The sequence below is a fragment of the Lepus europaeus genome, chromosome 7 (genome assembly GCF_033115175.1).
Source record: "Lepus europaeus isolate LE1 chromosome 7, mLepTim1.pri, whole genome shotgun sequence".
Classification (NCBI taxonomy): domain Eukaryota; kingdom Metazoa; phylum Chordata; class Mammalia; order Lagomorpha; family Leporidae; genus Lepus; species Lepus europaeus.
Window position 1 is genome coordinate 53,227,372 of NC_084833.1, and position 15,501 is coordinate 53,242,872.

Sequence of the window (15,501 nt, forward strand, 5' to 3'; positions counted from 1 at the left end):
AGCAACCCAGTGCTCTGGCCAGCAGGAGGACAAAGGACAGGGGCAGCAGATCCCCAGGGAGCCACCCACCCACCGCCCTCAAAGCCCACAGGGGCCCTTTGTTGACCCCTCCCCCTCCCCAGTTATGGGCTGCTGCTTTCTTGGGGCCTCTCTCCTCCGATAAATGCTGAACTGGAAAATCAAGACTTAGAACGGCCCCTTTGCCATTTGCACTGTTCCGTGATCGTGTTGAAGCCCTTGGCCGTTTCCAGGCCCAGCATCCCTGCCAAATGTAAGCCTCGATCCTAGCAACCCCACCTCCCCGCCGGCTTCTGAGCCGTCTAAATATAGCTCCCTCCTGGGGACGACACAGCGACCAACCAACTGTCCTCTGAATGGCCTCAGTCGGACGCCAGCTCCCAGGCTGCTGGTCCGGACGGGAGCCGGGAGCCGGGAGCCGGGAGCTGGGAGCCGGTGCAGACAGACAGGGAGTGGCCAGGACCAGATCGGAGCCCTGCAGCCTATGTGGCTGGCTTTTGTTCTCCAGACTGTGGCATTTAGGCGCAGACACCCAGGGGCTTTGGCCTTGGTTGTAAGTTCTCGTCTTCTGCTTCCTGGCGTGCATGGGGCCCTGGGCCCCGTGCCAGGGCCTTGCTGAGCTGATGGAGGAGAGGAGAATGGCTGGCACCAAGGGAGAGGAAAATGATGGTTTCCAAGGAGGAAGTGGAAAGAACTTTCCTTAGGGCCTTCTGACTCCCGTGCAGGCAAGCCGGGTGACCCAGGGTCCACCTCTGTGAATTGGGAAAGAAGAAACATGTGGAGGGGATTAGCGAGGACTGGTGCCGGCCAGGATACTAGTGGCCCTCCTATGTGGAGGCCCCAGGCGCTAGCCAGTGCTCGGAGTGGCGTCTCCGCTCTCCCGCTGCTGTGCCCTGGTGTGCGGCTGGCAGCAGGATGGAGTCTGTCCTCCAGTCCCAGGGCCCTGCCAGGTGCTCCCTCCTCAGGAAACGACCCCAAGCTTCCTCCTCCCCTCCCAGGCCTCAGGCCTCACTCCTCAGCCCTCCGGGGCCCACCTGGACACTGGGGTTCCTGTAGCACGTTGGCCCAAGTGTGGACACAGCCCTGGAGCACAGGTGAGAGACATGGATGTCAAGGAGAAGGTGAAGATCATCGGGCTCTCAGCTCCAGCCATGTCCTCTCCTCCCACCTGCCTGGGTCTGAAATGGCTGCCGAGGTGGGGCCCGCCCCTGCTGCTAAGGGGGCCTCGGGAGACACCCAAGCCTGGCTCTCCTATGAGGGGAGGCCACTGTGTCTCCAGACTGCCCACCTTTGGGTACACGGGCCACCTCCCTCCTCTGTGACACCCTTGGGGTATAAATAAGTCAGGGCTACATGTTCAGTCCCCGAGTTGTTGGCAGGGACGCCAGGCCCCTGTGGGTTGAGATCTGCTCTCTGCTGACAAGCTGGCTCTTGCTGGGGAACATTGGAGGTGGGATAGGCGTTCAACAGGGAGGAGCACGCTCAGCCGCCTGCTGCCATGGCCACTGTTCAGAGCGCGGACCCTGCCGAAGAGCTCTGCCCTCCTCCTCCTCTTCAGTTGTGTTTGAGTCGGCAGCCCAAGGTCACACAGCTCTGAAATGACAAAACCAGAGATCAACCTGGGAGTCCCCTGGTTTCTAGGGCGAGCACGAGCCTTTGAAAACATTTCCAGGGTCCGCTGGGAGTGATGTGGCACATGCCCCCAGGGCAGGCTGGTGGGCTGTGGCGTAATGTCGCCGTGGAGTCTCCTCCAGGGATGGACCTAGCCGAGGTCTTGGAGGCACGGGAACACATCAGCCGAGGAACCCCGGGACTGCAGTGGATCCAGTTCTGTCTGAGGTTCCGTGCCGGGAAGAGCGGGTGCACGGCTCGCCCGTGGCCTTGCAGGGCGTGCGCTGCCGTGCGTAGGCACCCATAAGGGAAGCGATCTCTTCCTGGGGACGAATGCCCCCTTTTCCTGGTGGAGAACTGTGAACAGCGGGGGCCACAGGGGCTAGTGCTACAGGGGTCTTCGCTTCTGTGTCTCTAATGAGTGATCTGGAAGAGGTGACTGATAATGAAAATTCCAAATGTACAGTTTTGGGAAATGAGAGGCCAAATGAATGGCACATAAGAGAGGACTTCAACAAGTTCATATGGAAATCTGCCAGTCTTTTAAATCCATTTTTCCTGGATCTTTGCAAAGCTCCTTTGGAGAGCCTTTTTGCTTTGGTGTCTGAATCCTGGCTAAGGGTCAGCATTCTGGTAGCCTGTTGGTTTAACCCATTCAGTACATGACCGTCACGAGCCCCGGATGGCTAGGTGCCGCGACAGGCACGCGCCCACCCGGCTGTGCTGTCATTCTGCTGTTCAAGAGTGGGACTATGTGATTCTAGCACATGCTGCTTTGACTTGGCGATGTATCACCCAAGTCACTGTGCAAGGAGTTACTTCTTTTTGATGAAGAATCTAAATGTTGTGTTTCTCAGTTTGCTGCAAAGCCATGGCTTCGCTGTGTGAAAACAGCACCAGAAGATGCAGTGTTTGGCATAACTGAGATGGTGCTGTTCTTCATTGGACAGACACTGAACCATGAACTAGAACCTTCTCTGCTCTCGGTGGTTTCCATAGAAATGTTGGTAGGCGTGTTGGTGCAAATCCAGGAATGGTGTTCAATATTCTACTAGGCTTAAGATGCAAATGTTATCTTTGAATTATGTGATTATTTTAACTAGTTTCTTCTTTAAGATTTATTTATTTTCTTGAGTTAAGAGAGGGAGTATGGGAAAGAGAGAGAGAGAGAGAGAGAGAGAGAGAGCGCGAATGAGCACTTCCATCCTTTGGTTTACTCCTCAGATGGCCACAATGATCAGGGCTGAGCCATGAGTCAGGAGCTTCAGCCGGGTCTCCCACGTGGATGGCAGGGAACCCAACACTTGAGCCATCCTCTGCTGTTTTCCCAGGCCATTGGCAGGGAGCTGGATCAGAAGTGGAGCAACTGGGACTCGAACCAATGCTCATATGGGGTGCCGGCATTGCAGGCAGCGGCTTTCCCTCTACACCACAATGCCAGCCCCTGTAACTAGTTTTTATCTTAGATCATTTCATGAATCCTGAACCCTAGAGCCTAGTCTAAAAATCACAGGATATTGTGAAAAAAAAATCCATATTTTTTTTTAAGGCTTGTTTTATTTACTTGAAAAGCAGAATGACAGAGGGAGAGGGAGAGACAGAGATCAATCTCCTATCCAGTGGTAAGTTCTCCCAGTGGCTCCAACTGCTGTGACTGGCCAGGCTGAAGCCAGGAGCCTGGAACTCCATCCAGGTCTTCTACATGGGAGGCAGGGGCCCAGGCACTTGGGCCATCATCTGCCACTTTCCTGGGTGTGAAAGCATGGAGCTGGATTGGAAGCGGAGCCGCCTGGAGCTCATATGGGGTGCCCGTGTTGCAAGTGGCGGCTTGACCCACTTGCTACCCACAACGCACCAGCCTGGCCTGTTGTGTTTATCTGCAATCGTTAGAAAGTTAAGGGGCGTTTTCTTCCCGTGGCAGTGTTGAGAGAAGTTTCTTCCTCCGTCAGTATTGCTGAAAGTGCCTGTGTTACGTCTTCGGTTCACTGCTCATGTAAGCCAACTGTGCTGGATCCCGTGATTTCATGCTGGCTCACTGGGGGCCCCGTTTTCGCTCCTGTGCGTCGTCACCCATTAGCTCTTCTAGTTCTGGAGAGTCCCCTGCTGTCACCTCAGCCCACAGCCATCTTCCCACCAGTCCTGGATTTTCTGCAAGGGCCACGTCATGTCAGTAGCATCCCCTGCTGGAAGGGATAGGAGTCCACCGGCAGCGCTCACTCCCCCCGGCACCAAACCCAGCTGGTTTTTTCCATTTTGGTTCTGACTTTGGGCAGACTGCATTAAACATCATCTCCCAGATCTTCCTGTGCAAAATCCACTCCTTCTGCCTGGTTCTGATATCGTTTTCTGTTGTTCCTTGGTCACGTCTCCCTGAGAATTGTTGCACTGAGAGCAGAGGGGGTCCCTTGCATGTGCAGGGTCTGGAGAGGACCCTGAGGCTCCTTGCACCGCCATGTCCCGGGCTCACCTGGTGCCGAGGGTGCTGCCTGCTCTTCCCTCTCTGCCTGAGGCATTTCCCCTGAAATGGCCCTGCAGTCATGGAGTCAGTTCCCTCTTCTTGGACATTCCTGGATTACAAATAATATAGAGAGACTTCAAAAAGTGTGTGGGAAATGCATAATATGAGAAAACTGTGCATGGATCTCAACATTTTTCTGTGCAAAAAGTAGCTGACTTTTTATTTCTGTTTTCTCCACAAACTTGGTGAAATATCCTCACATAACAGTGCAGCCCTAAACCTCCTTGTCCTCAGATACTTGCACAAATGGATCAGTGCTTCTGAGGGTGGTCACCTGGGAGGGACATTCCTGGGGCAAAGAACATATGCATTTGATTTTTTGGTAGATGCTAGGGAGCCCGCAGGAAAATATGTAGTTGAATTTTCATTAATTACTCCCAGATCATATGCAGTGCTCATTTCCTTAAGCCAACATTGAACTTGGCATTAGTTCCCTACCAATGCTCTTTGTTACCACTAACCCATGGGTCCACGTGACACAGATTTACCATCACATGGGTCCCTCTGCTGTAATCCAAGTGTGGGAGGCACTGCATTCCTTCCAGGGGGCGCTGGGCCCTTGACCTGTGGACCCCCTACCCCCACCCTAATGGCTGGCAGTGGCCAGTGGCGTCCTTGGAACATCACAAGTGGCACCTCTCCACTGCTGGCTTTTCTGCTGTCTCCCTGATAGATTATGCTGAACAATTCAGGATGATCTCTGTCCCCAGGGGGGCTGGTTAGCAACCTTAGCTTCCCTTTGCTGTGTAACACAACAGACCAAGGCTCCAAACAGCAGACATGGATGTCTCTGAGGGCGGGAGGCATTCTTTTACCTACTGTGGAGATGATAGCCATTTTTGTAAGCTTTTTCCTTTCAAAGTTTACATGCAGCATTCTTCTCTTGGAGCTGAATGTTTTCAGTTATTGGTACACATCCTTTTCTATGTGAAGAAGCAAAGTAATTCCTGTTATTGATAATTGTCTTTCTTCTGGATTGCCTTTAAAAATGTTTATTTGAGAGACAGAAAGTGAGCTCCTATCTGCTGGGTCAACCCCCCAAAAGCCCACAGCAGTTAGCACAGGGCCAGGCTGAAGCCAGGAGCTGGGAACTCAATCCAGGTCTCCCCTGCGGGTGGCAGGGACCCGACTTCCTGAGCCATCACTGTGGCCGCCTAGGGTGAGCATCAGCAGGGAGCTGGAACCAGGAGCCAGGACTTGTGCCCACCCCACCCCCCACCCCCCGCCAGCACTCCGCCATGGGACCTGGCTTCCCTGCCAGCATCTGAGCCCGCGGCTACCACCTGCCCCCCGGTTGCCAGTTGCTGTTCTTTGGCTCTTTTGCCCCAGGCAGATTGTGAGGTCCTAAGGGCAGAGACTTCTGTCTGCCTTTGTGTTCCCAGTGCTCCACACTAGGACGGGATTCAGAGAAGGGATTCCGTGCCTTTCAGCCCCTCCTCTCTCCCAAAGGTCACCCCTCCCACTCCACGCTCTTGCGCTTTGGTTTGGGCTGAACGGCTGAGTCACTGTGTGTCTGGGAGCACATGGTGAGCTGAGCCTGGGAGCCGGCCCTCTGTACCCTCAGGGTCCACATCCGCGCAGCCAAGGAGCTGTGGGTGGAAAATATTCCAAGAACAGTTGCGTCTGTACTGGGCTTGTACCGACCTTTTCCCCCTTTGTCATCATTCCCCAAACACACAGCACAACAGCTGCATAGCTTTTCACATAGGGTTAGGTATTACAAGCAAACACCATGCCAAGCTGCATCCACGGATCATGGCATCTGTGGGCATCCTGAGAGCAGTCCCCGACGATACCGAGGGATGGCTGCACTTCACGGCCTTGTGGACTTCTCTGGCTCTTAAGTGCCCGGGGGTCCAGCAGGCCGAGGGTCCAGCCCCCTCACCCTGGCCGCCCCTGTGCCCTGCTCAGAGCATCGGTTTTCTCATCTGTAATGCGTGCATTCTGGACTGGGGAGTCCCAGGGACGGAAGCATCCAGCGCCACCTTTGCTGAGCTGCCAGCACCTTGTAGTGTGGGGCAGAGAGCAGCAGGCAGAGCCGCAGGAGGCGGACTGGGGCTGAAGCCTGGGACCCTGGGGAGAGGAGTGGAGGAGTAACTTGGGGTCATTTTTAGGGTGTTGGGCAATGCGATCTGCCTTGACATTTTTGGGAAAATAGTGTGATGACTGCCATGCTTTTTGGTTCTCCTGGGAATAAGACTTGGTCTTTTTCAAAGCCCCCATGTGTACGGTGGTGATGTGTGTGTGCCAGGAAGCTCAGGCGGCATCCCATGGGCCTCGTCCTCGCCTTCCTTCTGGGGCGGGGGGAAGGTGGTGCCCGCTGCCTGCTGATGGTCTTCCTAGCTGGTGAGCCGAGCTTGGAAAGCAGAGCGGGCCCTGTGCTCCGAAGTGTCCCTCAGGGACTGGGCCTAGAGGGTCCCTCTGCCCCAAACTGGCCGCACACTTGACGGGGGAGGCGCCTGGCCTCTCTGAGCCTCCATTTCCGAGTTGGCAACCCAGAGGCGGTCCCTGCCTCCTGCCTGCTGGGAGGGTCACCAGCAAGGTCCAGGGTGGCGAGCCCAGCTCCGCGGCGCCACTGTGAAGGGACTGAGGGTGGCGGCTCTGGCCACGGTGTCCCCTCCTCTGCCCCCTACGTTCTTTGCTGTCCCTTCAGGCCTGAGTGACAGCAGGTCCGACTCGGGGCTGGAAAGATGCTCTTCCCTCCCTCTCCTGGCGGAGCCTCGAGAAGGGCCCAGGGTTTCCTGCCCCTGCGAGGGCTACTGCAGGCAGGGCTGCCATAGCAGGTGGTGCGGCTGGCCGCTGCTCCTCTCACAGCAGCAGGGCCCCGCTGGCCTGGCCTCGACCCTTCCAGGGCAGTCACGAGGGGCCCGGAACTCATGAGCTGGTTTGGCGTACTCCTTGTGTTCCCTGCGGAAGAACAGCCCTGAGTCTCTGCTCCCACCCTGAGCGTGCAGGCGGAGGCTGCACACAGACAGCAAGTGTGTGGATCCGGGCTGGGACCCTGCAGGCCCTGGGCGAGCACAGAGGGCAAAGCCAGGGTGCTCCTTGGGGGAGGCCAGGATGGAGGTGGTGGAGAGTGGTGGGCGGGGCGGGGCTCTGAGGGGCTTCTTCTGTCTGCAGACCTGTCCTGGCCATCCTGAGCTGGGGAGGGGGTGGGTGGCAGCCCAGGGGAGAGGAACAGAGCTCAGCCCCTCCCCCGGCACCATGGTCCAGCTGCTGTGCCTTTCATTGAGGAAGCTGTTGCCCCTCCCTTGCCAGGAGTGCATCATTGACGAGGACTGCGGGCCCACCAGGTACTGCCAGTTCGCCAGCTTCCAGTACACCTGCCAGCCATGCCGGGACCAGCAGATGGTGAGGGCGCCCTGGGGGCCCTTGGGGGCTGCAGCACCAGGGTGGGGGGCACACCAGGCAGAGGGCGGGGCTCCAGGAGTTCTCAGCTGGGCTTCCTGGGAGAGCTGCTCAATGGTGAGGGGACTCCAGTGTGGCTGACAAGGAAGCCACCGGCCTGGCAGGCCAGCTGCCACTGCGGCGTCTCTGCCCTGGTCATGTTGTCAGCCTCACGGAAGGCGGGAGGGAGGGAGTGTGAGGAGGCCCTACTCTGTCCCTTCCCTGGAGACCACCCATCCTAGTGGACACAAACAGCCACTCCCCGCTCCTCCAGCAAGGCCAAGGGCAGCCTTTCTCCTCCAGGGCTTGGAGCCCACTCCCCCCACCCCCACCCAGCTCTTCCCCAATGCACCTGATAACAGGGCAGGGGAGGGGGCAGAAGGGGGCACAGCCCATCCCCAAAGAAAGCATCATTGAGAAACACAAAGCCAGGCCAAAGGAGACGCTCCCTCCTCTCAAAACATGTTTTGGACAAAGCCATGTGGGCTCACAGACTTCCTGCTGTCATTTTTCCTTATTAAGACAGTGATCCAAGATGCTAATAAGCTAATTGGCTCTCATCGCCTGCCTGGCCTTGTTTGGGGGGTCGGCAGCCACTGCACCTCCCAACCTGCCCTGCACAGGGCTGTCCCTGGCAAGGCGTGGAGACCCGACTCAGGTCTCTCATCCCAGCCCCGGTATGGCTCCAGGTCTCCAGCCCCCTGGCACTGTCCCCATCTTGATTTGATGTGATCCGTGCATGGGACTCCAGTGGCTGCCTCGAGCCACTTGCCTCGCTGACGTAGGCACCTAAGGAACAGAGGGGAAGGCCCAAGTCCACAGGGGAACCACAGACCCCTGGCTCCCTTGGCAGTCGTGGGCTCTGCAGGAAGTGGTACTCCTGCCCCCTGGGCTTTCACTGAAAGCCCCACCCACTGGGGCCTGGGTCTCCTCCTCTCTACCAGGGGGGGCCTGGGGCGGAGCCAGGCGGGGCCATGGCCAGGCTCTGATCCCCCCTGCTCTGTGCAGCTCTGCACCCGGGACAGCGAGTGCTGTGGAGACCAGCTGTGCGTCTGGGGCCGCTGCGCCCAAGTGGCCAACAGAGGCAGCAACGGCACCATCTGCGACAACCAGAGGGACTGCCAGCCGGGGCTGTGCTGTGCCTTCCAGAAAGGTGGGTGGCCTCTCTGGGCGCAGAGGAAGCCCTGTCCCTGGTCCGTGCCAAGCACACCTTTTCGGGGCCTGCCTTCTGCACGGGCTCCCAGGTGCTCACGTGCTGGGTGTCCCAGCCCCACCACCTCTGCCCGGGGACAGAGGACTGTTTGTGTTTCACCCTGCTGATGCCTGGAAGGGTTCAGAGCCCCCAGGGTGAATGAGCCCAGGCTGGAAGGAGCAGCCTGAGGTGGGTGGGCTCCAGAGCAGATCCTCCCCTTCCCCATGGCGCTGATGCTCCAGGCCTGGTGCTTTGTCCTGGCTGTCAGCCGCTCCTGCTGCCCCCACCCCCCCAGCCTCTGCATTGGTCCTGCTTCCACTCCACTCCTGCCTCTGCCTCTCAGTGGCCCGACTCTCCTCACTGGGTCCCACCTGCACTGGGTCTCCTCAGTTGGTGCAGTGCTCTGGGCACTCAAATCTCAGCAAAGCCTGCCTCTTCCAGGCAGTCCTCCTGGCTCATTCCCTCCTGAACTCATGCTGCCAGTCTAGTTCTTTTCATTCCACTTCTTGATGGGAGGCTGCACCCCATTTCCCTGTCCTCCTTGGTGACTCTGGGTGGTTCCAGGTCTGCTGTTCCCCGTGTGCACACCACTGCCTATAGAGGGCGAGCTCTGCCACGACCCAGCCAGCCGGCTGCTGGACCTCATCACGTGGGAGTTGGAGCCTGACGGAGCCTTGGACCGGTGCCCATGTGCCAGTGGCCTCCTCTGCCAGCCCCACAGGTGAGTCCACACTGCCCTCCCTGTCTGAGGGCCAACAGTGGGGACGCAGGAGCAGGCTTGGCCTGGTGAGGGGGATGTAGACTTAGTTTCATGTAGCTTTAATTGGAGCTATTCCCAGGAGCCCTGGGTGGCCATGGAGAAGCTTCCTGAGTGGGTGGCCCAGGGACCAGGCAGGCAGGGCCCCCTCCCGGGCCACAGAGACCCAGGGCTCCCCTGTACACGGCGGGCGGGCTGTGCCCCACTGTCAGGCTAACCCTGCCCGAGGCCTGCCTACCCTAGAAGGAAGATGGCCGCAGCTGGGGGTGGGGGCAGCTGATGGAGGATGCCCCCTGAGCGACCCTTGACGCCGCCATGTGTGTCGGGTGAGAGGCAGGCCGCAGGAGGTGGTGTTCCAGGCAGGTAGGGGCTCTGCTGCATCCCCACGGGGAATCCTGGCCCTTGGCTGAGCCACAGCCTATTTCTCTGCAGCCACAGCCTGGTGTACGTGTGCAAGCCGGCCTTTGGCGGGAGCCTGGAGCACGCTGCAGAGAGCCAGCTGCCCAGGGCGGTACCTGATGAGGACGAGGCCGGCGGCTTCATGGAGGGGGTGCGTCAGGAGCTGGAGGACCTGGAGAGGAGCCTGACCCGGGAGATGGCGCTCCAGGAGCCTGTGGCCGAGCTGCTGGGTGGAGGAGAGATTTAGGTGCAGACCCGCTGCACGCCCATGTGCAACAGAGAGAGCTAATTTATTTTCCCAGGTGTGTCCCCTAAGGGTGGGCTGGCCAGGCTGTCCCCCACGTCCCCTTCCCAAGAGCCCTTGCCTGTGTCCTGATGGATGGCGGCACAGGTGTGAGTCCCCCGTGCCACACTGCACTCACACCCTGAGTTCCCGGGAGGGAGGCGGCTGCAGGTGCCTGGGATGGGTCGGGGAGACGTGCAGTGCCCTGCTTCGCGAACATCACCCTGCTGACAGTGCCGCAAAAGAGTTTCCATGCAGCTCTTCCCGCCGGCGCAGGTCAACCAACATCCGCTTGCTCTGCATCCTCCCTCCACGGCGCCGAACTCCTGCTCAGGACAGCACGTTCACGGCCAGCACGGCCTGGAGAGGAGGCATTGTCCTCCTTGTCCTCAGGGATCTCGGCGGCTCAGAGACTGCATGCTGCTCTCCCCCTGCCACCCCACCCCAGGGTTCCCCTGGTGGGGTGCTATGCCGCTTCCCTAGTCCCCACATCAGTCTCAGTACCATCAAGAGACTCCCTCCCCCTCCACCTCCCCAGGAGGAGGGCGAGTGGGGTTTCCCTCTTTCAAGGCGCATGTGGAATTAAAGGCAAACTGCTCCCCCTGCCCCTCTGAGCTGCAGCTTCTACTGTTAGAACAGCCGTGTTCTTGCCGGTGTGGGGCGGCCAGCATTCTAGACCTAGGGCGATGCTGCTGCCCGGGGCACCGCACTGGTCACGTGGGAGGTGCGCTGAGCACGGTGTCTGCCGAGATGGTTTAGATCGGTCTAGGACCAGGATTATAAACAGCCTCTGCCAAATCACTGAGCAGCAACTGAAAACCATTACCGACCACACGGAGCAAGTGAGAGCCAGCCAGGCTCTGTGCAGTGCGGTTGCAATATCCAAACCGAGACCGCCGAACTGGATGTCTTCCACAGATGGGCTTGTCAGGTGCCAGGGACTGTTTCCATCGTGTCTTCATCCAGAATTACTAAATTCTAAAGTTGCACACGACTGTAAAAGCATGCCTCCTTTGACATTTAAATTCTGTATAAACACATGTTGCATTTAGAAATCACACATAAATCACTTCAATTACCCTTTGGCTCCTTTCTCCCCTTTGACTTTGAATAAATGTAACTCTTTCAGCCAGAAAATATAAAATAGCAGTGACCTGTCTTGTTTAAAAAAAATTCCTTCCATGGAAGCAAATTTTCCAGACAATCAAAACCCACCTCTTAGCCTCAAAACATCTTAGAAATCGTAACTGCTTTTGGACTGGAATTGGTCTTAAGAGTACAAAGGAATCCCTGTGTTCTGCACGAACAAATGGAATATCTCTGATGTTGTTCTTGGGCGCCGCCTTCCCGCCAGTGCAGTTCTGGGTGGTAAAACAGATCTGCCAAGGCCAGATTAGGCAGTCCCGCTGCACTAACTCGTTTAATCTTCGCTGAATTCCATGGTCCTTTCTTCATTTAACGGATGAGAGATGGGAACACCGAAAGGTGAAGTGGCGGAGCTAGAAGTCCAAACAGCTCATGATCCAGCATGGCCCGGAGATGCTGATTATTTTAAGACCAAACACGGAGCTGTCTGTATTCAACGTCAACAGTCACCTGGACTGCTCTCCATCCTTCTCACCCAGCGAATACGCGCTGAGAGCCTGCTAGAAGCAGGTGCTGATATGCTCTGGGGGTGCCAAGTTGGCCCAGCTAAGGTCCCTACCCTGAGACTCAAGTGAGGGAGATAAAGCTAAGCCACACAGTACGCAAGAGCAGAGACAGGAACAGAGTGTTGTGGGAGCTGGCGCTCAAAGACGCCAGGAGCCTGTCAGAGGCCAGAGAGAATGCGGCAGAATCGGGTCCGCCCTCCTGGAGCTCATAGGCAGGCATGTTACCCTGCTCTGCTCCGTCGCTGGAGCCACTGAAATAGAACAGGAGGGGCTTTGCAAAACACCTGCACTCAGTGCAACCGGGGCATCTATTCCCGGCTTCACACGGAACATGGGACAGGCCGGGGGGTGTGCGGGTGGGCTTGACTCAGTGCCTGCTCTCCTCTGGACGCAGGGACTTCTCCCCCTTGATTGGCTAAAGGAAATGGCAAGCAAGAGGGCCCCTGCCCTCCACCCTCGTCCCTTCCCTGGGACTTGGAGGGCAGGTGTCAGGCCGTGGCATTTGGCTCTGGCGAGCACATGATCGGGGGACCCCATTCCTCTCCTGGCCCTGGAGACTACTTCCTCGCCCCTCTTAGCCTTTGTAAGTCACTCGCCTTCCTTGCCTCCTGACCCCCTTCATGTTCAAAGTCAGCAGTGACAGACCTGTCCACCAGGGGCCGCCTCTCAGGCCCCCCACTGTGAAGGACTGATGTGATTGGGTTGGGCCCGTCAGGGATCTCTAATCTTTCCATGTCAAGGTCTTAGGCCTTAAACATGTGGGCAAACTGTCGGATAAAGCTGAGATTCAGATGCAGGGTTCAGGCCAGGGACATCTTGGGGGAGCCTTAGTCTGCCTTCCACAGAAGGACAAGGGTCTGAGTCCTTGAGGTTGAGGAAGCCCGTCCTGATCGCAGCCATCACTGGATGCCTTGGGAAGCAAAGCACCAACATCACAAAGGCTATGGCTGCCGTTAGCCTCTCTGTTATCCGAAGCCCAAAGCATTCCTGAGTCACACTGGACCGCCTGGCACGCTGAACAATAGCGGATAGCCATACCCCTCCCCGCCACCCTGAGCCTGGCTCACTGGGCTTTCAGCGTGGGGAGAAAGGGACGCAGGGCAGAGGCAAGAGGTGAAGGGCCGGCCAAGTGAGGGGCGAGCGGCGGAGGGAGGGAGGCGGGCAGGTGAGAAGAGGGGGCATAAAGGATTTCTCTGGGCTGAGCATCCCCTCCGGGTGGTCAAGAAACTCAACCAGATGATTTCAGTTGAGTGTTTTTAGCAAGGCTGGGTTTCTCAATCCAGGTGGGCGAGGCACCTTCCCGTGGGACTTGGGAGAGCTGCCCCAGCAGCAGCAGAACTGTCCCATGTGAAGGCGGCTGGAGGGGCTATGAAACCCCCTTCTGGGAGACTGCGGGGTTGGGGAAGTAGGTTACTCCCCTCCCCGACTTCCCACAAGGGAGAGAGAGAGGAGGTATTGCCAGCTGAAGCCTGTGAGGGTTGGAGCTTGTTTATCCAAAAGGCAGAATTAGAGAGAGGGGGAGACAGGCACACAGAGATCTTCCATCTGCTGGTTCACTCCCCAAATGGCCACAATGGCTGGGGTTGGGCCAGGCTGAAGCCAGGAGCCTGGAATTCCATCTGGGTCCCCCACATAGGTGCAGGGGCCCAAGCACATGGGCCATTCTCTGCTGCTTTCCCAGGCCCATTAGCAGAGGGCTGGAGCCAAATTGGAGTGGCTGGGACTTGAACCAGGGCCCAAATGGGATGCCGGCATTGCAGAAGGCGGCTTCACCAGCTACGCCACAATGTTGGAACTTAGAGAACACTCACAAAATCTGTCCAGGAGCTACAGCCCGCTCAGAAGGGGGATGGCTGTGCAGGACACCCTGAGGAGCATCTAAACAGGCAGGGGACAGACCACTCCTTTGAGTCCCCAGTGGTTCCTGAAAGGTAAGAAGACGGATTGTGATGGCATGCACATCTCCAAAGGTTAGGGGCATGGAAGATGAGAGACGAAGCTAAGGGTTAGGTTGGTGGGGACCAGTGTAGCACGGGATACGCTTCAGAGCAGTCTCTTGCTAGGAGGCGGCTGGCCCAGCAGTGTTACTGGCAGCCGCGCTCTCTGCTATAGGACCCGCAGGGCACCTACCTTCAATTCTCCAGTTACTTGTGACCAGGGAGAGGACAGCGGCCTCACTAGCATCAGGAGGCTGTTCCATGTCACCTCCTTCATCAGTGCAGGTGGCACAGGGTGAGCAGGCGACCGTGCACATGCTGTGGGGGTGGCGGGACTTTGAGGGAAAGGACTCCACCTCATGATCAGATTAGTCGTGTCTTAGTAGTGTGAAATGACTCAGATGTCAGGGGACTGGGACGCTGCATTTAAAGGAACACTGCTGGCCTCTCCTCCCCACTTGCACACCAAGCCTAGGTGGTTACCAGCTTCCTCTGGACCATGATCCCTCTGAAAAGTTGTTTTACTAGCCCCCTAGAAAATCACAGACATAAATGATTATAGGACTTATGGCCCTTAACAGTTTGAAATGTATTGTTTTAAAGGCAGATAGAGGGAGATTGATTTCCATCTGCTGGTTCACTGCCCCCAAATCTGCAACAGCCAGGAGCCTGGAACTCAATCCAAGTCTTCCACGTGGGTGGCAGGAACCCAAGCATTTGGGCCATCACTTGCTGCCTCCCAGCAGGACGCTAGAATCAGAAGTGGAGCTGGGGCTCAAACCAAGGCACTCTAATATGGGGCATGGGCCTCAGGCAGTGTTTAATCAACGTGCCCCAAATCTGCCCCTTGATGGTTTTCTTGTAAGGCTTTGACTGCTACTCAAAAGAATGACGTATTCAAAAACCACACAGGATTATTTAGAACAGTTTCATTTAGCAAACAGAACACTTAGTCATTCAGTCTCTTCCATTCCACAAAATGTAGTCTAAACTACAATCTGTAGGTCTTAAGTGCAAAAGTGTTGGCCAGGGCTCTGGTGCTGAACAAAGGGACCAAATCCAGAAGGGAAACGACTAAGATCCACTGCAAAGGAAATGTCAGCGAGCGGGAACCACAACAAAGGATTTTATTGAACTCCATACATTCACAGGTCATTTCCAGATTTTGTTACAACACGGTAACACGTGCGATGAAGCTGTGCACTCATTGAGCCGAGAGCAAGGTGAATGTGTGTAGTGGTCCCCAGCTCTTGGCCTGTAGAGAACAGCAAGACCACTGCTTACAATGTGACCTGGCAACCCATGGCTAGCCCACCTGACGACTTCCTAGTGGGGGCATAGGTTCACTCCGTCTTCTCAGAATTATGAAGTGCCTGCCAGTCTGTTACACAGGAGATGACCAAACACCAGTGGAGGGCTCCTCGTGCACTGTGCTATTGTCATGACCACCGGCCTTTACATACACTTCCCTCAGCTAGCCAATCTCTGTACAGACCAGCTCAGGATGGCACGGTCTGCAAATCACAGCTGTTTCTTTGGCCAAAATGGACCAGAACCCTGAGCACATGCCTCACTGCTGCGGGCACTTGGTTGTTCACCTGAGTGACCTGTGGGAAGCAGCTACAAGCTGTGGCCTGTGGCCTGTGTTAGTGGATAAGCAGCCGCCAGGCTCTGTGGTCCATGGTCGTTCTTCTGCCTCCTGGGCTACAGATGTTCACCTGATGCCCTGCAGCCAAGGGCAGCTCAC

At 56.9% G+C, this 15,501-nt stretch overlaps 1 protein-coding gene across 1 annotated transcript in view; it reads left to right on the plus strand.

Annotated features, from left to right (window-relative positions):
• DKK3 (dickkopf WNT signaling pathway inhibitor 3) overlaps positions 1 to 11,314 on the plus strand; it is a 39,503-nt gene extending 28,189 nt beyond the window's left edge. The window contains exons 5-8 of the mRNA XM_062196491.1: positions 7,406 to 7,498; positions 8,543 to 8,687; positions 9,291 to 9,447; positions 9,916 to 11,314. Of these exons, the coding sequence (XP_062052475.1) occupies positions 7,406 to 7,498; positions 8,543 to 8,687; positions 9,291 to 9,447; positions 9,916 to 10,129 (609 nt within the window). The 3' untranslated portion in view covers positions 10,130 to 11,314. The remainder of the gene's footprint in view (positions 1 to 7,405; positions 7,499 to 8,542; positions 8,688 to 9,290; positions 9,448 to 9,915) is intronic.
• Positions 11,315 to 15,501: the final 4,187 nt, after the last annotated feature.